Raw genomic sequence first — 25,393 nt, 5'->3', positions numbered from 1 at the left:
CCTCTCCCCACTGCTCAGTGAGCCTTCAGAGGGATCTCCAGAGAGATGAGTGAGGCACAGCAGCCACCTCTGTCCTGGGGCATCCTGTCTCCCCATCTACACTGTTCAGGATTCAGCATGGGCCTCCCATGCCCAACACGTCAGGCATTCCTGTGGACCGGCAGGACTGTCTGGCTAGGGAGGACCCAGACTTACCCCATCACTGGTGCCTGCACCAGTGCTGTTGTTCAGTTGCCCATTCCTGTCTCTCTGTGACGCCATGGACTGCAGCACGCCAGGCTTCCCTGTCCATCACTGTCTCCTAGGAGCTTGCTCACACACATGTCCATTGAGTCAGTCATGCCATCCAACCTTCTCATCCTCTGTCGTCCCCTTCTCCTCCTGCCCTCAATCTTTCCCAGCATCAGGGTCTTTTCCAGTGAGTTAGCACTTCACAGGTGGCCAAAGTATTAGAGTTTCAGCTTCAAAATCAGTCCTACCAATGAACACCCAGGACTGATCTCCTTTAGGGTGGACTGGTTGGATCTCCTTGCAGTTCAAGGGACTCTTGAGAATCTTCTCCAGCACCACAGTTCAAAAGCATCAATTCTTCAGCACTCAGCTTTCTTTATGGTCCAACTCTCACATCTGTACATGATTGCTAGAAAAACCACAGCTTTGGCCAGATGGACCTTTGTCAGCAGTGATGTCTCTGCTTTTTAGTATGCTGTCTAGGTTAGTTATAGCTTTTCTTCCAAGGAGCAAGCATCTTTTAATTTCATGGCTGCAGTCACCATCTGCAGTGATTTTGGAGCCCAAGAAAAGAAAGTCTGTCACTGCTTTCATTGTTTCCCCATCTATTTGACATGAAGTGATGGAACCGGATGCTATGATCTTCGTTTTTTTTGAATGTTGAATTTTAAGCCAGATTTTTCACTCTCCTCTTTCACTTTCATCAAGAGGCTCTTTAGTTCCTCTTCACTTTCTGCCATAGGGTGGTGTCATCTACGTATCTGAGGTTATTGATATTTCTCCCGGCAATCTTGATTCCAGCTTGTGCTTCATCCAGCCCAGCATTTCACATGATGTACTCTGCATATAAGTTAAATAAGCAGGGTGACAATATACAGTATTGACATACTCCTTTCCCAATTTGGAAACAGTCAGTTGTTGCATGTCCGGTTCTAACTGTTGCTTTCTGACCTGCATACAGGTTTCTCAAGAGGCAGGTCAAGTGGTCTGGCGCCACAGCTGGGTTAACATGGCTTGTACTGCGTCTCCCCACAGATCGTGTTCCGGAAGATCAGTGACGTGAAACGGGAGGAGGAGGAGCGCATGAAGCGGAAGAATGAGGCCCCCCTGATCCTGCCGCCCGACCACCCCGTCCGGCGGCTCTTCCAGAGGTTCCGCCAGCAGAAGGAAGCCAGGCTGGCCGCGGAGAGGGGCGGGCGGGACTTAGACGACCTGGACGTGGAGAAGGGCAGCGTCCTCACCGAGCACAGCCACCACTGCCTGGCGAAGGCCAGCGTCGTCACCGTCCGAGAGAGCCCTGCCACGCCCGTGGCCTTCCCGGCGGCCGCCGCCCCAGTGGGGCTGGATCACGCCCGGCTGCAGGCGCCTGGGGCCGAGGGCCTGGGCCCCAAGGCCGGCGGTGCCGACTGCGCCAAGCGCAAGGGCTGGGCCCGCTTCAAGGATGCCTGCGGGAAGGCTGAGGACTGGAGCAAGGTGTCCAAGGCCGAGTCCATGGAAACGCTCCCCGAGAGGACGAAGGCCGCCGGCGAGGCCACACTCAAGAAGACGGACTCGTGCGACAGCGGCATCACCAAGAGCGACCTGCGTCTGGACAACGTGGGCGAGGCCAGAAGCCCCCAGGACCGGAGCCCCATCTTGGCGGAGGTCAAGCACTCCTTCTACCCCATCCCCGAGCAGACGCTGCAGGCCGCCGTCCTGGAGGTGAAGCACGAGCTCAAGGAGGACATCAAGGCCTTGAGCACCAAGATGACGAGCATTGAGAAACAGCTCTCTGAGATACTCAGGATATTAACCTCCAGAAGATCCTCTCAGTCGCCTCAGGAGCTATTTGAAATATCGAGGCCCCAGTCCCCAGAGTCAGAGAGAGACATTTTTGGCGCAAGCTGAGAGGTCTGTTGTAAAAAAAAAGAAAAAAATCCAAGATGACAAAAACCTACCGTCCTGCCCTAGACACCACCACACACACACCTACATGACCAACAACCTTCAAAGTAGGCTTTTCCCAACAGAACACACAAGCGGGACCAGTCACTTCGGCTCGCTCGCTCTGGGGAGAGGCATGCACCCTGACCCTGCGAGATGGGAGCTGCGTCTGAACTCTCTCTGCAGAATTTTGGAAGAGGGGGGCATGCCGTCTAAAGGGTATTTTCCTTCATTTTTAATTTTTTCTTACTGCCATGATATTTGTAACAACATGAAAACTACCAGGAAAGAAACAGCAGCTGCTGGGGATGGGTGGGACAGCAGCAAGGACCCCTCGTGTGTACTAGCACACTGGGCTTCTCTGCCAAGACCCCCAGAGACTGCGGTGGGCACAGGGAGTTCCCAGCGTTCCCTGTCCTTGGACAGCCTCTGTCTGATGTCACCGTCTATTTTTGTACCGTCATCATTTGTAACAAGCTTGGGACAAGGGGAGCTTGAGGGAGGGCAGAGCCTCTTGACTTCCTGTCTCGAACAGTTAAGGCTGAAAAGCAGCTGAGATGGCTTTGGGTGCCTCCTCTAGACACTTAGAGCCGGGAATCTTCAGGTCTGTTTTCCCCAAAGAGATAAGCCAAGAACTGGAGACTGGCGGTGGGGAGCCAGAGACTCTCTGGGCTGTGATCTGCAGCCCTTAGCTGCTAAGGGAGCGCAGAAGGGGAGGGCCCTGTGGGCTCCAGATGACTCTCTGGCCTGGCTCCATGCCACTGGCCACATCACACAGGCCCTTTGCTTCTTTTCTTTCTTGACCTCTTCCTAAGTGTTCCTGTGGCATTCCTCAGGGTACGGGGCATCGGCAGGAAGGGTGATGAGCCCGGATTTGCTTTATTAGCAAAATAGACACATAGACACTCACACACAAAACCTCAGTAAAATGATTGTAACAAGAGCAATGTTTATATGATGATTCTCACTGGGACTGCCCCTAGAGAAGTTTGTATTTTGTCCACTGCATGGGTTCATTTATAGGACACTCGGGAGCCATGCTTGGCCTTATTTTAAAGCTAATCTTTTTATCTCATATGAAAGTCAGTAGGACTTGGAAAGAAACCAAGAGACTGCAGGTCTATGACTGTACTTGCTTCAGGAGAGAAGAGAGAAAGAGGCAGGTGTTTCCAGATTGTCTCTGTCAAGTGACAGAGAGGTGACTGTGGAGCTGTGGTCTATGAGGAAGGTCCAAGCTTTGAACGATGATCATGGAGCCAGCTATGGGCTATCCACGTCCCTAAACTATGATGCTTAGAGAACACTGCACTGCCTCAGTCACCTGGGGTCACGTTTGTTCCTATGCTTGGGCTCCTTTCAGGGGCATCTGAGAAAGGAAAGAGGGATCATCAGGACCCTAAAAATTGATAAGCAAGTTTGGAAGTTCAGAAAACTCAGCTTGGAGAGAGCAGAGTTAGGAGGGCAAGTGATCTGGACTGTGAGTGGGCATGGGATCATCCAGGGCGCTCACCTTTTGCACACATTGCCCTGTGGCAGTCCTGTGTGTTGCTGGCATTGCTTTGCAGCAGAGATAGAGGCTAGGTCCCAATGGTGATTTCCCTCCTTGCCAAGGGGAACCTGCCGCCCCAAGGGTGTCCAGCGTTTCTGAAAGCCGCCTGTCTGGGCCCACCTCCCCCTGCAGTCCCGCTCAGTGGCCACGGCCTGACCCAGGACTCGGACCTAAGTTGTCCCTGTGGAATGGGGCTGTACTCACCTGGCTTCTGGCTTGGCACAGACTGCCCTGGAGAGCAGAGACTGAGGTCCAGGTGAGGGTCCTTCCTCAGGGGCCATACACACTTGTTCAGCTTCTCTCAGGAGGTTTACATGGGTGCCCCCAGGCTTTCTGAGACATTACTGGATTTGGCCTCAGATGGCAGCAAACAGATGGGGGGAGTTAAATTCCTCAGGGCCAAGAGTCATGACTGTTAATGATTCTGGGTAAGCCGTGGGGCTTTCAGCCTCTTTGAGAAGCTGCCAACTAGTCCTTGGGGCCGAGCCTGGAATCACGTCTGCCAGCTGTCCCTGAAATGTTCCAGTTTGCCATTCCTTAAACATGCCTCCCAACCTGCTCCCCAAGGTTAGGACTTACCACTTGTAAGGCAGGGGAAAAGTGAAAGTGTTCGTCACTCAGTCGTGCCCGACTCTTTGCAACCGCATGGACTGTAGCCCACCAGGCTCCTCTGTCCATGGGATTCTCCAGGCAAGAGTACTAGAGTGGGTTGCCATTTCCTTCTCCCAGGGATTGAACCTGGGTCTCCTGCATTGCAGGCAGATTTTTTACCATCTGAGCCAGCAGGGAAGGCAGGATGAGGGCCCTGACAACACCAACACCCAGCTTCAGAAGCCCCTGCCCAGGACCCAGTGGGCTCTTCCCTCCAGCTTTGCCTGAGGGGCAAGGATGCTCGTGTGTGAGGCTTTGAAGTCCAGACCTGATTGGAGAGAAAAATAATGCTTCGTGAATATATTGCTTGATCAACTCCTAGGATTCAAACTGAGCTCATGGTGAGAAGCCTGGAGCCACTCGTCTGGGGGTCACAGGGCCCACAACCCATGCTCCTGGGGGTGACAGAGCAACACAGGTAGGGCTGTGTATGCTTTTACTCTTCTCCATTTAAGGATTTGTGGGATTTTTGCTATAATGATTCTCTCTGGAAAAAAAAAAATTTTTTTTTAATGAGCCAAACTTTTACTTGTACTTTTCTGACATGCACTTGGCCACAGGCTGCTTTGTGCTTACTACCTACCTTTGCCCAGATGCTGCTCTGGCTTCCCAAGCGAGGACCACAAGCTTCAGATACCACCAACTCAACCTTCCACTATAAACCATTATCTGGTGGCCAAAGAGAGATTAGGGAAAACAAAAACTGGGTATTGGACCCAACCTTTAGAGTATAGAAAAGTGATGCTGAGGGATGTAGACTAACCTGAGCTGTTTTTCTCCTTTTTGAGGGAAGGCGACATGGTGTCTTTATACCACTGCCCAGGAATTGCTGGTTACCTGATCTTTTACATCATCAGTTCCTTACTTTGGATGTCATTCATAGGGAGTATCCTTGACACGCTTTGAAGGAGGAGGCCCTGCCCGTACCCCTCCCTCCCTGCTGACGGAGGTGGGGGTGAGGGTTGACTCTGTGATTAAGATGGTCAGCAAGATGGAATGCGCATTCTTGGCAGAGGGCATTGTCTCCAGCAATGAGTGTTGCTGTTCCATATACCCGCAAAGCCTCCTCCTCCGGGTAGGACCAGATTCCTGTAGGAGGCAGCGGGACACAGCCACCTGGTTAAGAAGCCCCGGTCTGGTGCACAGTCATTGTAGCCCCACTGTCACCCATCCCCCTCCCTCACCTTCACATCCTCCGGGGCTTGATTCTTTCTGAGACCTTTCTTTCTATTCCGGACCTCAGATTAAACCTGTGTGCACAGAGTTTGTAGCCAGTAGTCGGAAACCAGTGGTTTCCAAAAATGCCACAGCCACATGGGCCCACGTGTTTCAATGCTGCTTCCACTTCTTGTTATCCAATCCCTGGGCTTGTTTTACCTTCAGCCTTCTAGATCATCCTAAGTGCTATGACACACAGCGCGTCCTGTGGCCAAACAGCAGGGCCCTTTCCTGGAATCCTTTTTCAGCCAGCTCAAAGTAAAAACACCCTCCATCACACCACTCCATCCAGTGACCTGCCTCTCCTGGATCGGTAAGTGGAAGGTGAAAGTGTTAAGCTAGCTGTTAAACTTTGCACCCAAACCTGGGTAGGGAGGAAACGAATGCCTTAGAAGCCCCAGGCAGGTGTAGGAAGGAGCCTCAGAAACCCTTGCTGCATTCACCACCAGATGGCACAGGTGCCCTCTGGGAAATTTCTGGAGCCCTAGCGGCCATATGAGTTGACATGTGTTTGATGAACAGACTGTACTGTGTTTTGCTCTACAGATGTTTAGCCTTAAGACCCTTGAATGGAACTCCAACCGTGATGGCGCTGCCAACACTCTTCCCTCTCCCCCCTCCTCACATAGTGTTGCTTAAAGAGGAGACCCCCGAGGGCCTGCTCAGGCCCCCTACACGGCCTCTCCTCTGTCACTCCGTCACTGCACTGCCTTCTCGCTCGCGTCAATAAAAATGACCTTCACCAGCTCTCGTGCCCTCTAACTGGATGAGATCTCAGCGTCCCCCCAGCACGAACCGCAGCCATCAGAGACAGCACCCAGGGTGTTCATGTTGAGATGTTTCAACTGACTGTGCCTCCAGCTTAACTTAGTTTCAAATGAAACTTCATTCTCACGTGAGCCTATTGGACTTATTCTGGAACCTCTAGAACTGGACCTGACTACCCCACAGGTACCAGACCGGTGGGTGCCCTCCCCCACTACCCACCAGGAAGTGTTTCTTGGAGCCACTATCTTTTTATCTGTGACTTCAGAGTCAGCCAACAGATCCACTAGTCATTCAAGGAGATGTTCATGGATCTTGTTATCAGGATATGAACTGCTTTTATATGAAGAAAGATGCACCCCCCTCCCCCCCCCCCAATGAATTCACTCTCACTATTCAGACACTGTGTGTGTGCATCCGTCGGAGACTGTCCCACATTTCGCCAGTCCTTTGAGGACACGTCTGCTCACGAGCGGTTCGTCATTTTGGGACTCCTCCTTGTATTAACACTCTTGCCATTGAGTCCTGCCAAATCCTCCATTGGATTTCTCTTCTTCCTTTGTATCTGTCATTTAGTCCAAAGGAGCATGAATCAACAGAAGTGCAAATGAGCTGATACTATCTTTGTGGTCAACTGAGGACGCTGCCAAAACTCTGCTGTCTGACTGCAACCCGGGGACATGAAGAGGAACGGGTGGCCCCACCACTGATATTCCCTTCTCAACATTTTTAAATAAGCACAAGTGATATTTGTAAAAAGAAAAAAAAGTTTAATTTTATTTATTATGGTAAATAAACTATTTTATAATGATCATACATGATTGCTTTTGCCTTTCCTTGTATAAACTTCCAGGCACCGAATTAGGTGAATTACCTAAGATAAAAGAACTAGGTGGTACTTTCATAGACCTTTTCAAAAGCCTTGGGACCTCTAATTTGGACAGCACCTATGACTGTGGTTTTTGGAGCATTTTAAAATTCTAGAGACACCAAGATTGTGTGAGTTCTGCACAGTGAGGGAATGGCTGTGAAGGTGCTTTGCCATATGATCTTGAAATAGAGCTATCAATGCTAGGAGACACACAGAGACGCCTTCCAAACCTGGCATCGCTGGGCAGTTGTGGCACAAACAGTACTGAACACAGAGCTGAAGCTGACCTCCCACCTAGAGCTGAGCGCCTTAATCCTGAACAGTTTGGATTGCAATCTGTATGTTCAGGCTTTGCTGCCTTTTAAAACACACTGTCAAAAAACCGAGTCTTTCTGGAAAGAGTGCCAACAATGTGAGTTCTGACCTGTGCTTTATTCACTGACGGTCTCAGAACCGATGACGGTAGAGAGCTGCCTGCCCCTACGGTAGTGCTGTACGCCAGCACCGATGCAGCTCTGCTGTGGTTTTAACAGACATCGCCTCCTGCTCACAGCACAATCCTCCACGACACTGCCAACAGGAGCCCATATTTCACACCAATGGACCGCACTTCACAAACGGCGCTTTTCTATTGATAGACGGGAGAACTTACCTCAGGGATGAGGAATTTGTGATCCACAAGCCACATTCAGGCCTCTGCTTGATTTCACTGGGCTGCAGTATAAATCTAGTATTTTTAGTGACTTTCTCTACATACCCCCCCCCCTTTTTTTTTTTAACACTGCAGGAAAGCATAATAAAACAAAGGGTGATGGCTTTTTTAAAGTTCCAAATGACTGATGCTCATTTCAAAAGTTTCACCTAATAAAGCACTATTGTTTTTCACCACTGAGGTGCTCTAAAGAGTACATCTTTCTCTGTAAATATGGTTTTTATAATTAGTCACAAGGACTAAGTAACACAGAGCCAAGTACTAGATGTTACATTTTGGATGCCAAATGGGTTTCAATGATTTAAAAAAAAAAGGAATTTTGCTGCCTTGTTCCAAAAATATAACAATTTCAATGAAGAAAGGCTTCAGAGAGGCATCTCAACACGCACTGAGAAAGGCCAGCAGCATTGAGATAATCTGGCTTCTCAGTAGTTGGCCCTTTTGTATGGATATGTTCTGGGACATTTGCTAGAAAAGAAATTCATTGTATTAATTTCTTATACTCCTTAGTCAATCAGTAGTTTAAATAAAGAAGCAATGAGTAGGCTCTTTCTCTAAGGGGAAACTCCCACTAAATTACCATTCTCCCAATATATAGATTGTACCATAGTATATATGATTGGTTTATTTTCTAAGTCTACAGTCTTTACTATTAAGAACAAAGGGTTTCTGCTGTCACTTTTCAAATAAATTAATCTGAGGAAACAAATACTTTTCCGTCTTCTTGCACGGTCCCAGGAATTAGTCAAGATGACCAACATTTGGCTGTCCTTCCGATGTGTTCCTTGCCTCCTTGGAAATCATCATGCCAATCATGCCTGGAGCGAGTCAGAGGATCCTGGGGCTAGAAGTGACCTTGGGAACTGTCCCTGTCCTGTGCTGGAAGTTGCCCAGGGCTGATAAGTATGGAAAGTGACACCTCAGATGTTCTTCAGCTGGGACTGCTCTGTCTGCTCAGACACCTCAGGAGTCCTTCATTTAAAGCAGCTCCAAGAATTTGAGTTCATATGCATGGAAACAGACATTATCATTTTTATATTACAGTGGGAGAAAAGCAAGAGGTTAAGATAACAGTGGTCCTGGATGGTTATTCACATATTGGTTAATTAGGCCTCAAATATATAGCTAAACACAATAATCATGTACTCATTCCTGAGAACCACTCAATCATACAATAGCTTAAAAGAAATTCAGGATTATTACTTTCAAATATATTCACTTATTCTTCCAGTATAGTTTAATGAGTAAATAAGCCTATTTGTTTTTATAAAAATGGCATCTCCAAAGAGTTGAAAATATTTTGCATTACTTATAAGAACTTCCCTATAGCTCAAATGGTAAAGAATCTGCCTGCAAAGCAGGATACCCGGGTTTGATCCCTGGGTCAGGAAGATGCCCTGGAGAAGAGAATGGCTATCCACTCTAGTATTCTTGCCTGGAGAATCCCATGAACAGAGGAGCCTGGCGGGCTACAGTTTGTGGGGTGACAAAAAATTGGATACAACTGAGCGACTGAACACATATATAAATATATAGTATTCATATATTTATATACACGCATATACTAGATGTGTGTGTGCATGCTCAGTTGTGTCTGACTCTTTGCAACCCCAGGCAATACAGCCCGCCAGGCTCCTCTGTCCATGGGATTCTCCAGGCAAGAACACTGGAGTGGGTTGCCATGCCCTCCTCCAGAAGACTTTCCCGACCCAGGGGTTGGACACACGTCTCTTAGCATCTCCTGCACTGGCAGAAGGATCCTTTACCACTTCACCACCTGGGAACCCCATACATTAGACATTTCCCTGCAATTATCTTCACACGATTTTGTTCCTCTGTAAACTTCAGCTAAAAGCCCTCTGGCTGATGACAAATCTTGAATTAGTGTTAAGAGTCCCTGAAGTTTTACTGTATTCATCTGACTGCTCACCCTTCCTCAACCTCATCTCCTCCTGGAAACTTCCAAGCACAAGGACTTGCCAGCCTGTGTCTCCTCCTCCTTTATCAGGCCAGCTGCCAAGGCTGCTGTTGCCCTGGTCTGCCTGCCCCCTCCAGCCTCTGTCCTTTGCTGCAGGTAACACGGAGTGTGCCTACCCTCTGCCACCCACATCTGGTCCCCTCCCCACTCGCCTCCAAGCAGAGTGGCCGCGAAGAAAGGACGCCAGCAAAATGACGGGTCCTGCACTCCGGGAGTTTAAATCTCATTGAGCTAATAACCGCAGCCAGGACACAAGGATAATACCAAATGACTAACGGGAGGAGGTGGGGACAGACCAGGTCCGCATGCACCTTCTACTCAATGACAATTAATTCATGTGCTTGAGATGTTGTTCTGTTCTCCCATAATTGGGTACACTATGGATTCAAATTTTAAAGCTGCTTCACTTACCCTCTACCCCCTCAGAAAAGGAAAAAGCAAAGCCAAATGGAAGTATTCTGAATTATCTACCACTTGAGGCCATTAGCGGCCTATTAGCATCCTTCCAGAAGAGTGAATAATTCAGAATTAAGTAAGCGTGTTTCGACTTTAAACATTTTCTTCAAAAAATATTCAAGACAATTTTACAAAAATATGAAGTGTCTGTATGGTAGAAAGGGCTCCATTTTATTGGAAACAAACAGCATCAACCTCTGACGGTAAACCACCAAGTGTGAACCACTCAGGGGGAGAGGGCTGTCGGGACTTGCGTGGAGAGGGAGAGACCACAGGAAGTCCTCTTTACCCTCTTTGACTTGCCCCATAGCACCTGTCTGTCATACACCACTCCCTGTTTGTTTTCTTTTTTTTTTAATTATACTTCTTTACTAGGAAATAATTAACTGTCAGGTAGAGGAACTCCTCTGTTTATACTTCCTGCAAATCTAGGGAACAAGCAACCAAATGGCGATCACCCTGATGAATGATGAACTCAAGTAGCAGCCCTCCTTGGGTACTGACGTCTATATTCGATCTCCTTGGACCCAGTAGTCAGCAACACAGCTGCGGCTTTGTCACGCCCCTGCTGAGGAGCTAAATGTGATGCAACTCTCAGTGCTGGCTCTACAAAGTGCACTGCAGGAAGCAGGGAAGGAGTCACTTAAATGCCACTGACCCAACACGTTTCAGAAACACTGCCCAGTGGAAGACAGGCCTATCACTAATCAGAATTTATATGCCTCAATCAAGAAACGTCTATTGCATTTAATTCTTGGTAAAGGAGAAAGAATGTGGGGTCTGGACCACAACATCACCGTCTACAGCTAGGCAAGACGTTTTACTGCTTGGGGTCCAGCTTACTCTATAGGCAGAGGAGGCTGGGAAGAGGATCTCTAAGTTCCCAAAGTTACGAGAGCTCAAGTTTCCAGTCCTGGAGTGAGGTAACTTCAACAAAAGATGAGCAGGTCCCCTGGAGGTTACCTTGAGGTTCGAGGTGAGGGTGGAGCACCACGTGCCCTGGAAACCAGTGACAAGGGCAGACCTGGGCCCGGCGCCGTCAGTTACCAGAGTAAGCGTGGGCCCAGGCAATGCCCACATGCGAGTAGCAGTACAGGAATCCCAGGACAGACAGGGTCACCCACGGCCAGCCTGCAGGAGGGCGACAGAGACGGGAGAGCGGTTAGACAAGCCTGGGGTAGGACCTGGGGTAGGACTGGTGCAAACCGTCCCCACTAGAGAAGGCTGCCTAAGAAACAGCATGGGCCTCAGTTTAGGCATTAAGACACATGTCTCCTAGATCACCTCATGGTGTTCAAACTGGAACAGCAGCAAGTGGACCCCTACATGCCCACTTGGGTCACCATAAAATGAGGGGAGCCCTATCATACACACAAACTATGTTTAGAAACAGGACAAGCTTTTGAAGAATACATATTTAGAAGACTAAAGCATTTAATAACCAAAAAAGATGAAAAGTCCACGAGACCCATAGTAAATTGCAAAATATACGTTGACCATTGAATCGCACACCATCCACAAGCACACAGAAGCCCAGGACAACCAGGTACTTTTCTCAGCCTCAAGATGGACCCATCCTGCTTGGAGGCCCTCGGATCTGTCACCGCCGTGGCACAGACCCACATGTCAGGGAACCTGTTACACCTGGTCCTCAGTAACCTCAGGGAGCAGGAAGAGGTGGGGGGGGAGCTTCAGGTACAGAAGGCAGACCCGGACTTCAGCTGTGTGTAGGGAGAGGCATCAGCAGGTGTTTGGTAAACACAGGAGCCAGAGACTGGCTGCGGAGGCGGGAGAACAAAGCAGTTTCACTTACACAAAGCTGGGGTGTGGCGACTGATGCACAGCTGTGCTTGGCCCTATGGCTGTCAGGGGACATCACATGGAAGCTTCTGCCCAGCACACACAAGTGTAAGGAGCCCTAACTAGAGGTGAGTTCAGTCTGGACCACCGCTGGGCCCTGGAAATCCCCCCTCACGTCACTGTGTGCAAGGCAGAGAGGCAGCGAGATGGCCGCAGTCCCGACTCTGCTCGGAGACCCCAGCACCATCTCAGCTTCTCCATCCACACAACGGGAGGCCCAACATACAGGAAAGCATATGGAATCAAAGAAGGTCACAGATTTGGTAGCGTTTTAAAAAAGTGTTTCAGAAACACAAAGGATTTCCTGGGAACTCTCTTATGTCCACACAGCTCATTAGTCTTTTTATCACATGCATGTGCCTACAGCCAGTCACCCCAGTGTGTGCCAGATGGCTGCCAAGAACCCATTCTCCTTTCCTGACCTCAGGAGTTAAGATCGGTGATGACAAGGCAAAGACAGATTGCACAAGTCGCCCTTCCACCGCATTCAACCAACACTTTACGGGCCTCTGCTGTGGGCCTGGCCCTGTTCTAGATGTGAACGTCTTCCTCTGTGCTCACCTGAAGGAACGAGGTCTTCACTTGCAGCAGCTGCTAACCAAGCAGGTCTGGCCCAAGTGTAGGGGGCGTGCTAGGGGCATAGCCCCCCTTCATCAGAGCTTAGATAAGCACAGGATCATAAAACTGAAAAGAACCTGGGGTGGGCGGCCATTTTGGTGACATGCCAAGGGCTGCTATGCCACACAGTCATCCGGACTTGTCAACCATGAATGAAAAATGTGGCATCAAAAAGGGCTCTGTCCCACCAAGCGAACACTGACACCATCCCGCAGTCCTCTCACCCCCTCACCTTTCCCCAGTAAGTAGTCTTCTTCCATGTTGTCCCTTCTTACCAGCTTTCCAATCCTGTGTGTCTGGAAAATTCCCTTATCCCTACATCCTCAAACACATGCATGCACACACACACACTCAATCTCTCTCCATTAAGATGACTGGTGGGCTGTACCGCACTGCTCAGAGGAAAAGATCCTACACTAAGGCCCCCTGCACACACTGTACATTCAGAGCTGGGCCCCCAGAATCGATGTGTGCAGCTGCCTGGTGGGCTTTTGTTACCTGGACTTATCAACAAGGGAACAGTGAGTCAGCAGTGAAGATGTTACGAACAGGATGTCAGATGATGGTTGCAAAAGATTGGGGGATAGTGAACAGGCCAGATTATTTAAGTTACAGCTACATGCATAAGTAGGAAGTATATATAGCATAACAGATTCAATGAAGAGGACCAAGGCAGGGGTGTAACAGAAGGAGTTAACAGGATGTGGGCGGCTGTATCCTGATATTGCTCACAGGATACTGGCAGGTTGCATAATAACTGCAGCTAATGAGGGACAGGTAGGACACAGAGGGGAATGGCTGTAGCTAATAGAAAGTGAGCCATGCGATTTCACTTGAGGTTATTAAGGCTGAGCCATTCTCTGAGCAATTACATCAGTATGAAGGACTGGAAAGGCAGAGGCTCGGGATACTGAAGGAAAAGACCATTATTGTGCAGGGCTATGGGAAGTCAAAGGATATGTCTAATTGGTTTTCTGGAATGGAAAGGGATAATCAGACCAAGGTGCAGGTCTAAGGCAAAATCTGTTTAAAAAGTAACATGGTAGAATGGTGCAGCCACTATGGAAAAAGAGTATGGAGGTTCCCCCAAAAGTCAAGCGTAGAATTACCACACACATACCCCAAAGAATTCAAAGCAAGAACCAGAAGAGAGATTCCTACACCCAAGTTCATGGCGGCACAAAGGTAGAAGCAACCCAGCGTCTACTGCAAGATGGATGGGTACTCAAAACGCGGTCTATATCCATGGTTCAATATTAATCAGCTATAAAAAGGGAATTCTGACACTGGCTACGACATGGATGAACCCTGAAGACATGGTAAATGAAATAAGCCAGGCACAAAGGGACAAACACGGCAAGACTTCCACCGATCTGAAGCACCTAGAGTAGTCAAATCGACAGAGACAAACAACACAATGGTGGTTGCCAGGGCTTGAGAGGAGAGGAGAGTTCCTGTTAAATGGTTACAGAGTTTTAGTTTTGTGCGGGTGGGGGGGACTGTTCTGAATGTGGATGGTGGCTGCATAACAATGTGGCTGTACCACTGAACTGTAGACTAAAATTATTAAAATGGTAACTTTTATGTTATATATTATTTACCACAATAAAAAATGTATCCTGAGTGAAAGAAGACATCAACAGAATAACACATGTGATATTATTCTATTTGTGTGAGGTGCAAACTGATTTATAGTAACAAAAAGCATGTCAGTGGTGGCCTGGGGCTGGAGCAGAGGGAGAATCAGACCACAAAGGGGCTCTAGGAGTCTTTGGGGATAACAAAGATGTTGAGCACCTTGATTATGGGACTGCTTTTCAGTGTATATACAACTGGAAAATACATTAAATAGATATATTTTATTGTGCACAGATTATTTCTCAATAAAGTTTTGCCATTCTAAAGGTGCTTTTGGAACATCAGCAAATCGCAGACTTGCAGTGCTATGCTGCAATCTCCTAGGCTATCTATGCCCAAGGTATTGAAATTCAAATAGCAGGAAGATGCAGTTCATTTTCACACGATGCTGAGTCTTTAGTCCCTCACCGCCCCCAGGAGCAGAAGAACTTGCCACATGTGGGACTGAACACCGGCTGCCCTAGTCGTTCTTTCTTCTACTGGACCCTCTGAGAAAGATGACCAGAGAAACTCTCTTATCCATGCAGATTCATTCAGCTGCTGAATCACACAAATCCCTATCCCTATCCTGGGGAAGAAATCAATCCTTCCTACTGGGAGAGGAGTTAGCTGAGCTGCTGAATGAGCTATCACTTACCCCATCAAAGGTTCGCTCCACTGTCGGGTCAGGCAACACTGCTGAGCCTGTGGCCGCCATCTTGGCTCTAACGAGGTCTTTTCAAAGCCCACCCCACTGCTGACCATTTTTAGAAGAAAAAGGCTGGTGAGCAGAATATGAACAAACTGCAGTGATGCTTTCTTCTCATCCTTCCTTTCAGTCAACCAGAACCCTAGTCTCTGTCCACACGTGAGTAGTTTACAAAGAATATGCAATCTGCTATTCAGTTTACAAAGAATACACAAACTTGGTGAATTCGCACAACACTATGAGATAGAAATTACTCACCTATACTAATATTCTTGCTTGAAGCTCTATTGCCTCAAAAGGGTCCAGAGACCACAACCCAAGCCCAGGTGGTCTGGTTGAATCCTGCTTGGAGAACAGTTTGAAGGACCTGAGTCTGTCCTTTAGCTTTACCTACAATTATCTATCATTTCAGTTCAGTTCAGTTCAGTCAGCCATGAAATTAAAAGATGCTTGCTCCGTGGAAGAAAAGCTATGACCAACCTAGACAGCATAGTAAAAAGCAGAGACATTACTCTGCCAACAAAGGTCTGTCTAGTCAAAGCTATGGTTTCTCCAGTAGTCATGTATGGATGTGAGAGTTGGACCATAAAGAAAGCTGAGTGCAGAAGAATTGATGCTTTTGAACTGTGGTGTTGGAGAAGACTCCTGAGAGTCCCTTGGACTACAAGGAGATCCAACCAGTCCATCCTAAAGGAAATCAGTCCTAAATATTCATTGGAAGGACTGATGTTGAAGCTGAAACTCCAATACTTTGGCCACCTGATGCAAAGAACTGACTCAATGGAAAAGACCCTGAGGCTGGGAAAGATTTAAGGCAGGAGGAGAAAGGGATGACAGAGGAAGAGATGGTTGGATGGCATTACTGATTCAATGGACGTGAGTTTGAGCAAGCTCTGGGAGTTGGTGATGGACAGGGAGGCCTGGCGTGCAGCAGTCCATGGGGTTGCAAAGAGTCGGATCTGACTGAGCGACTGAACAGAACTGAACAGAGCTTCCTCCCTCCATCTACTCAGGCAAGTTCTCTAGCCAGAGGCTCTGACACCCTGCTGTCTGATGCCCCTCCTGCTCATCCAGTGCTCAGTCATTACCTTGCTGGTTCTCCTGAGGGATGAGGAACATCGTGACCCTCTCTGCTTGGCTCTTGGGTCCCTACAGCTGGACAGATAGACTCTCACTTTCTGGCCCCATGAAGCAGCAATGTCATCCACTGACTCTCAGCCATTCTAAGACAGGGAAAAGACGAGTTTCCCATCTTGAGTGCCGTCATGCTACAAAGGAAGATGGCTCTCACCTCCCAGACAAGCTTGCCTTGGCCAGAGCCCAGAACACAAATGTGGTGGCCCCAATCAGCAAGGACCACCAACATATCCATCTGTATCCCTGGGATGCAGGTGCACATACAACATCCCACATCACCATCCTGGATGTGAGATTGAGGGTTTTCTGCCTCCACAGAGGGCCTTTGTGAGTGGGCAGGCTTGGAGGATACCCAACAGAGAAATGGAATGCAGAGGTGACTTTCAGAGATGCTGCAGAACAGTCACAGGATGTGGTGACTGATGGATTTTGAGGCCAAAGAATATATTCCCTCTCACTGACCCTGCCCACTGCCTCAGACAGCACCCTCGGGACTGACACCAGTTGGTGTGTGTCACAGAGACTGTGTACCGTATGTTAACAGACAGAAGGGCTACTCCTAATAGTAAAAGCCATGGTACCAGGGTCCCCTCAGGACCTGTTCTCTGCTATAACATTGAAAGGGGGAAAAGCTGGTTCTGTCGGGGACACCAGGAACTGCTCTAGCACTTGGTCACCATCTTTTTTTTTAATTGGAGGATAATTTCTTTGTAATGTTGTATTAGTTTCCGCCGTACAACAATGTGAAATCAGCTGTAAGTATACATACATGCCCTGGCTCTTGAGCCTCCCTCCCACCTCCGCATCCCACCCCTCTGGGTCAACACAGAGCACCAGGCTGAGCTCCCTGTCATAAAGCAGCTTCCCACTGGCTATCTGCTCTACACATGGTGGTGTGTGTATTTCAGTGCGACTCTCTCAGTTCATCCCACCCTCTGCTTCCCTCACTGTGTCCACGAGTCTGTTTTTCACGTCTGTGTCTCTGTTTCTGTCCTGCAAACAGGTTCATCGGTACCATTTTCCTAGATTCCATATATATGTGTTAATAAATGATACTGGTTTTTCTCTGACTTACTTCGCTCTGTGTAACAGGCTCTAGGCTCGTCCACCTCAGTTCAACTGCCTCAAATTCGGTCACCATCTCTTTGAGCTGACTGGCTTGCACCTGTGTCTTTCCATCTAGTAGATACTGTGAACCCCAGCCCCATACCCTATGTGTTTATGTGTGTGTACACATAGATATATGGGTCGCCTTGGTGCCATTTTCTACTCTGAGAACAGTGGACGCTGTTTTTCCCTTTGAGAATGGGCTCCTACATCAGACTGGTTCCCGGGGGCTGGCTCAGGATCTGAGAAACAGCAGGGCACTCTGCACCATGTACTGGCTTCAGCCACCCCCATTTCATTAATTATTCAGAAGGACTTTATGTGCTGTCTTCATTAAAACAGCCCGCTCCTGACAGCACTTGACATTTAACAACACTCAGATCTGATGGGGGAGAAATAATAAGGGGCTTTGGTAGTTTTATTTCGGTAGCCCCGGCCTAGAGAGATTGTGGAGCAGTTCATCAAATGGTCCTGCGCTTTCAGACTTTCCTTCACAGCTCAATTTAGAGCTTTCATCTGATACATCTACAGGGCAGGAGCCTTTCCCTGTCCACGGGCTACCTTATTGAAAGATGCCCAGCAGGACCACAGCTGCCCAGGCTTCCGAGCCTGTAAGCTGCCAGGTCTGTTTTCAAACCCGTGGGAATATGGACAGGAGGTCTGAAGAACAGGCTTCTGCTACTCTAGGGCTAGAGGAACCATTTCTTACCTTCATGTAATTTACAAACCTGGGCCTCAAACCCAGCTTTGGAGGCCTCGGTATTTTTCCAAAAACAAAACAAAATCAACTGCTTCTTTCACACCCTCTCATGAAAAATAACTACATGGTTCTAGTTTGTTCAAAACTGACATGTGAAATCCTAGAGCTGCTTCTCAGTGTTAGAATGCACGGTCCCGTCCCCCAGAGGTTGTGATCCAGGACGCCTGGGCGGGCCTGAGATCTGCGTTTCTACCAGGATCCCTGGTGACGTGGACGCTGCTGGTCCCAGAGCCAGCCTCCAGGCCCCCTGTTCCGGGGGACTCTCAGAGGGCTGACTCTGCAGAGGGCCCACCTGTGGTTCACACGCTGAGCAAGGGGACAGGCGAGCACTGAGCGTTTACGGGTCACCAGGGCCTTTGCGGAGGCATGCCACAGCCTCACAACCACCCTCTCAAGGGGTATCATCAGCCCCACTTCACGGAAAGGGAAACCAAGGCTCAGAGAGGCAGAGCAACCTTCTCAAGGTCTGAAAGCTAAGGGGTCACCAAGTCGCGCTTGGAGCCCAGGGCTGTGTGGCTCTGGGTGTGCTTGGCCGCCTGCGCTCCGAAGCGGTGCTGGGCCTCGGACCACGTGGAGCGGAGGCTCACACGGAGCCCCGCTTCTCTGCCTGGTGCCTTTAACTCTTCTGCCTCCAAATCTCATTTCATCCCCTCTACTCATGGCGCTAAGGAAACAGGAAGCGGGAAGCAGCAGGCTTCTGTTTTCAAACATCATCGTCACTAAGCTGCTTGGTCACCCCCTCTCCCAGGGCTCCTCAGTTTCTCCAACTGTGTAATGGGGGGAACGAGCCTGGAGGAACATGTTTACATGCCTTGTCATGGCAACTGTTAATTCAGACCAGGGCCACTGAGGCGCGTGCTCCCAGTGCCTGGATGGGCTTTTGTTAACATAGAGCCGCAGGTATTTGATCCTGGTCACGGGCTGAGCCTCCACAGGGCATCCAGCAGGGGGACAGGGAGGAAGGAAGGGGTGACTCTGACCACCCCGGGGGCCTTCCTGCCATCCCGAGCAAGAGTCGTTTGCTGGGGGCACTGTGTGCACACTTTAACTGGCATGGACAGCGGTCTTTAATAAATCACACTGTTCACACTCGATGTCACATCCTGAAGAAGCCAACCTGCGCTGTTTTTCATCCTGCCCACCTCCCAGCCCCAGGCCCTGTGGGCGGGCACTTACTGAAGTGCTCACTGCCATAAAGCAGAATCATTTCATGTGAAATTGAGAAAGTGGGGAGAACAAACTGAAGCCGCTTCTTATCCTGACCGTGCAGGTGGAAAGAGGTGCCAAGAAAACACACATTTTCTCTCTCCAGAACCAGATGGGTGGGGGCCGGCCTGCCAGAAGCCCGTCCCTGCCGCCGCTGCCAGGATCTCCACTCCGGCCGCCAGGGCCAGAGGCTGCCCGGTCGGACCGCACTCCCCAGCCACTTCTCTTCCTTAACGTGTTTCTTTCCTATTTTTGTTTTTAAACAGCCTATTTTGGGCTACTGTTTATCCTTGACTCACAACCATGCTATGTAACACAGTGGAGACAGTTCAGCAAATGAGCTCCTGAAAGCTGCCTCCCGAAAACAAAGGGATGGGGACAGTGCGGGGCAGGCTCCCTGCCACCTGGCCCGGAAAACCACTTACCCACGCGGGCAGTTTTTAAGATGGTTTGACAGTCTTTCTTTTTTTGACCATGCTGGCATGGCATGTGGCATCTTAGTTCCGCAACCAGGGGCCGAACCTGTGCCCCCTACAGTGGAAGTGCAGAGTCTTAGCCATGGGACTGCCAGGGACACCCCCAGACCACCCCTCCCCGCCCTCCGCCGCCCCAGGCATTTATGAATCACTGACCGTGTGTGCAGCATTTAGACAGGCAGCCTGGACATGCGTCACACTGAGCTTCATCTGACGCCCGTGAGAATATGTGCCCAGAGGCTAATAGCACGCTCAGGGCCCCCAACTCCCCACCTACCCTTGAGATTTGGCTCTGCAGCTCCGGCTTTGGGAAACGCAGAGGACAGAGACAAGAGTCTCAACGCCTGGGTCACCGGGACGATGGGCTGACGCCAGTAAGCTGACATGGTGCTAGGATGGAGGCGGCTGAGCTTAGAGGGTTTGCTTTGCCTTCTCATCCAAGTATGCACGCACGGGACAGTGGAGGTCTGGGGACCGCGGCACGGGGGCACGGGGTGGCAGATGGCACTGTTTCTCTGGAATCACAGAGACCCTGGAGAAGAGAAGAGAAGCGCCTGCAAATATAGAACGGGCTAGCTTTGGAAGCAGGATGGGGTGGGGGGTGGGCAGGGGAGGGCCACTCTACAGGCAGAGAAACTCGCCAGCAGCTGAAGCCCTTCATCCCGGGACGGGCTCAGGACCCTCTGGGCATCCCCGTCCCGGGAAGGCAGCAGAGGCAGGACAGCCGCGAGGAGATGCCTCTTCTGGACGGGAGGCGGCACAAGTCTGAGACCATGAACCGGCTCCTTTCCCCTCAGGCCCCTGGGATCAGGGCGCCCATGGTTAAACGGTCACTGAATAAACATATATGGGTGCCTGAGTCCTTCTGAGTACTCAGTCACAAGACTCTCAGATCCCTAATCAAAAATGACAGTTGTTGCAAAATCCCCAATCAAGAAACCCTAGGTATGCACATCTGGCCCCAGCTGTGGGCCATGGAGCCAATGGACAGAAGTGCCCACAGCTGAAGCATCATCGACACTTGTGTGTGTGCCCAGGAGAAGAGGCGCCTGGCAGGGACTGGCTGAGAACACCTAGACGTTAACAAAGGACAGTGGGTCAGGAAGGCCACCCTGGTCATCCCACTGCCTGTCACCATGAAAGGAACGTAGCGGGGGAGCAGGAAAGGGAGAGAAGACTCGGCACCTACACCACATGCACCTCTGAAAGGGTGATGTCAGCACATCTCTCTGACACGTTCTTTTCCTAAAGCTGTTGCTAGGTAAACGACTCCAAATTACTTCGATTTCTCAGCAAAGAACACAATGATACAACCAAGCTCCCGGCAGAGACAGCAGCGTCTCTCCCGGAGTTCTTGGACGCTACCGCCCGTTAGACACGCCAGCCACCCCAGGGGAAGGGGAGGAGCTGTTCCTGCCTGGCAGAGCGGGCTTTATTCTCACCTCACTGCTCCCACTCACTGTGGGCTGTGCTCATCTCCACGCTGAGGGAGGGATCCGACTGAGCGCAGGAGGTGCTGTGGAGCCAAGAGCTTGTCTGCGCACCGTCCTGAGTGGCTGCTGCTTCTCATCCCGGGGCCGTGCCTGCTCCCCATGCCCCTGCCTGGGGTGCTGTCGGTGGCCAGGATGCAGTTTCTCTCTATGGGTACTGAGCCCGTGGGTCCGGTCTCATTGTGTGTGCGTGCTCAATTGTGTCCAACTCTTTGCAACCCTATAAACAATAGCCCACACCAGGCTCTTCTGTCCATGGGACTTTCCATATAGGAATACTGGACTGGGTTGTCATTTCCTTCTCCAGGGGAATCTTCACCAACCCAGGGATCGAACCCGCATCTCCTGCATTGCAGGCGGATTCTTTACCACTTAAGCCATCGTCTCTTTAATGCTGAGTTTAACCACCGGAACTGCCTCTTGCCTTCTTCAAAAGGGACTGACATATATGCACTACCATGGATGAAGCAGATAGCTAGCAGGAAGCTACTCTAAGGCCTAGGGGCTCAGCTTAGTGCTCTGTGATGACCTAAAGAGGGGAGGATGGAGGGGGTGGAAGGGAGGCCCAGGAGAGAGCGGGTATATGTATACATGCAAATGATTCACGAGGTTGTACAACAGAAAGTAACATAACATTGTAAAGCACCTCTACTCCATTTTTTTTTTTTTTAAAGGAACTGACAGAAGACCGAAGCACGAAATAGCTCCAAGATGAGTTTGGAAACGATGCGGCTGCAATATTCATAAACGGTATTTGGGAAAGGCATTGTCACAACCAGGGTGCTGGTGTGAGGAGGGCTGTGAGGAGCAGAGGTGAGATGGGCACCCAAGCTCGGGCCCGCGCTGGTGGTGGCGGGGTCCTCAGTTCCACACTGGCCAGCCAGCTCGGGGCAGGGGTGGGCGGCAGCCTGCTCACCCTGCAGGAACACAGAGCACCTGGGCAGTGCCGACAGCAAGTGAAGGCGGCCCTGGGAACAGCCGGCTACGGTCTGAGCGAGCCCGGGGCTCCCCTCTGCTAAAGAAGCATCAGCGAGCGCTTCCACGGGATGGGGCAAGAGCTCTTAGGTCGCTGTTCCAAGGAGGGAAAAGACACACAGAAAGATCCCATAGGGCCCCTCCCATCAAACCCACACACCCTGGAGACCCAGGGCGCTGCTGACGGTGGGCAGAGAGGCATCGAGCAGCCCCACCCACACATGGCTGCTCTTCCTTTGCAGGAGGGCAAGGCCATGGGGGTGCAAGGCCACGGGAGCGCAAGGCCACGTCCTGCGGGAGCATAGGGCAAGCGCAGCAGCCATGGTCACTCCTGCCGTCACCTCAGGCCACGTGGCCACCAGGGCCTAGATGGGGAGATGAGCATTCGGCCTGAGAGTGAGAGAAAGTACCCACGTGCGAATGTTGACTCAGGCAAGGCGGACTCATTCTAGGCACCCTATTTTACAAAAGATACTGTCACGCGGAAGCCACTTCAAGGAGGGTCTGGAAGGGCTCCTCAGGGTAGGCACACTAATAAGTTAAAGTTTAGCCTGGAAAAAGGCCACGGGGCCACATGGAAAGAGAATTAATTAGATTCATTCTAAGTCACCCCAGAAGAAAGAACTTGAGCCAAGAGATGGAAGTTAGGGGCAGATTTTTGGCTACGACCCAAAGGAGCCTGTAACAGTTACACGCTCCCCTCCCTGGATTCCCATCCCTGCTAGCATTCAGAGGGTGGTACCTCGGACGGGAGATGAAACCAGATGACCCCCCCTCCACAAGGCCCCTTCCAGTTCTTAGAGATTGTTACTGTTCAGTCACTCAGTCATGTCCGACTCTTTGTGACCCCATGGACTGCAGCACGCCAGGCATCCCTGTCCATCACCATCTCCCGGAGTTTGCCCAAGTTCGTGTTCGTTGCATCAATGATGCCATCCAACCATCTCATCCTCTGACACCCTCTTCTGCCCTCAATCTTTCCCAGCATCAAGGACTTTTCCAATGAGTTAGCTGTTCACATCGATGACTAAAATACTGGAGATTCAGCTTCAGCATCAGTCCTTTTAGTTAATATTCAGGGTTAGTTTATATTTAGGGTTTAGTTAATATTCAACCCTTAAGATTGACTGCTTTGATTTCCTTGCAGTCCAAGGGACTTTCAGGAGTCTTCTCCAGCACCACAGTTCAAGGGCATCAATTCTTTGGCGTTCTGCCTTCTTTACGGTCCGGCTCTGACAACCATATGTGACCTCTAGGAAGACCATAGCCTTTACTATGCAGATCTTTGTTAGCAGAGTAATGTCTCTGCTTTTCAACACACTGCCTAGGTTTGTCATTTTTCTCCTGCCAAATGGTCCATACCAAAATCGAATTGATTACATTCTTAGTAGGTGAAGATGGAGAAGTTGTATACAGTCAGCAAAAACAAGACCTGGAGCTGACTGTGGCTCAGATCATCAGCTTCTTCTAGCAAAATTCAGGCTTAAAGAAAACCAGGAAAAACAATAGGCCGGCCAGGTATGACTTCAATCAATTCCCATATGATTTCGCAGTAGAGGTAACGAACAGATTGATGGGACTAGATCTAGTTAGCAGTGTGCCTGAAGTACTATGGACAGAGGTCCGTAATACCGTACAGGAGGAGGTGAACAAAACCATCCCGAAGAAAAAGAAAAGCAAGAAGGCAGAGTGGTTGTCTGAAGAGGCTTTACAAATAGTGAAAGAATGAAGAGAAGTGAAAAGCAAGAGAGAGAGAGGGAAAGGTACATCCAATTAAATGCAGAGTTCCAAAAAACAGCTAGAAGAGACAAGAAGGCCTTCTTCGAGCAGTGCTTAATAATAGAAGGAAACAACGAAAGGGGAATGACTAGAGATCTCTTCAGGAAAGCTGGAAACATCAAGGGAGCATTCCACCCAAAAATGGGCACAATAAGGGATAAAAATGGTAGAGACCTAGCAGACGCTTAAGAGATCAAGAAGAGATGGTAAGAACGCATGGAAGAACTGTATGAAAAAGGTCTTAATGAAACAGATTACTACAATGGTGTGATTAGTTACCCAGATCCAGACATTCTGGAGTATGAAATCAGGTGGGCCTTAAGAAGCACTGCTGTTAATAAAGCTAGTGGATGAGATGAAATTCCAGCAGAACTACTCAAATCCCTAAAGGATGATGTCATCAAGGTTTTGCATTCATTATTGTCAGCAAATCTGGAAGACTCAGCAGCAGCCACTGGACTGGAAAAGGTCAGTCCTCATCCCAATCCCCAAGAAGGGTAGTATCAAAGAATGTGCTAAACCATCAGACAATTGCACTCATCTCCTATGCTAGTAAGGTCATGCTTAAAATCTTACATGCTAGATAGGCTTCAGCATTATGCGAACCAAGAACTTGCAGATGTCCAAGCAGGGTTTAAAAAAGGAAGAGGAACTAGAGATCAAATTGACAACATTCGTTGGATTACAGAGAAAGCAAGGGAATTTTAGAAAAACATCTATCTCAAAACCAACACAATTGTGTAAAGTTTAAAAATAAAATAAAATTAAAAAAAAATAAAAAAATAAAAAAAAAAAATAAAGATTTTGCCTCTATATTCATGAAAAAAAAAAAAAGAAAAACATCTATCTCTGTTTCATTGACTACACTAAAGCCTTTGACTATGTGGATCATGACAAACCCTGGAAAGCTCTTAGAGAGATGGGAATACCCGACCATCTTACCTGTCTCCTGAGATACCAGTATGCAGGTCAAGAAGCAACAGTTTGAACCCTGTATGGAACAACTGATTGGTTCAAGATCGAGAAAGGAGTACGACAGGGCTGTCTGCTGTCACTCAATTTGTTTAACCTATATGCTGAGCACATCGTGAACAATGCCGGGCTGGATAAGTTACAAGCTGGAATCAAGATAGGTGGGGGAAACATCAACAACCTCAGACATGCGGATGATACCTAATGGCAGAAAGTGAAGAGCAGCTAAAGAGCCTCTTGATGACAGTGAAGGAGGAAAGTGAAAGAGCCAGCTTAAGACTAAATATTAAAAAAAAAAAAAAACTAAGATCATGGCATCCAGTCCCATTACCT

General features: G+C 49.3%; 2 protein-coding genes across 3 annotated transcripts in view; one reads left to right on the top strand and one right to left on the bottom strand.

Annotated features, from left to right (window-relative positions):
- Positions 1–2,762, top strand: part of KCNH1 (potassium voltage-gated channel, subfamily H (eag-related), member 1) — a 438,757-nt gene extending 435,995 nt beyond the window's left edge. For both annotated transcript variants that reach the window (XM_010833882.1, XM_010833881.1), the window contains exon 11: positions 1,267–2,762. In XM_010833882.1, coding sequence (XP_010832184.1) covers positions 1,267–2,118 — 852 coding nt within the window. In that variant the 3' untranslated portion in view covers positions 2,119–2,762. The remainder of the gene's footprint in view (positions 1–1,266) is intronic.
- A 6,885-nt stretch (positions 2,763–9,647) lies between these two features.
- The window catches only part of LOC104984233 (protein-cysteine N-palmitoyltransferase HHAT-like), a 298,539-nt gene continuing 282,793 nt past the window's right edge, over positions 9,648–25,393 (bottom strand). Inside the window, exon 10 of the mRNA XM_010833889.1 lies at positions 9,648–11,485. Coding sequence (XP_010832191.1) covers positions 11,394–11,485 — 92 coding nt within the window. The 3' untranslated portion in view covers positions 9,648–11,393. The remainder of the gene's footprint in view (positions 11,486–25,393) is intronic.

The sequence above is a fragment of the Bison bison genome, unplaced genomic scaffold (assembly GCF_000754665.1).
Source record: "Bison bison bison isolate TAMUID 2011002044 unplaced genomic scaffold, Bison_UMD1.0 scf7180017863955, whole genome shotgun sequence".
Classification (NCBI taxonomy): Eukaryota; Metazoa; Chordata; class Mammalia; order Artiodactyla; family Bovidae; genus Bison; species Bison bison.
This window is presented reverse-complemented; position numbering and strand designations above follow the sequence as displayed.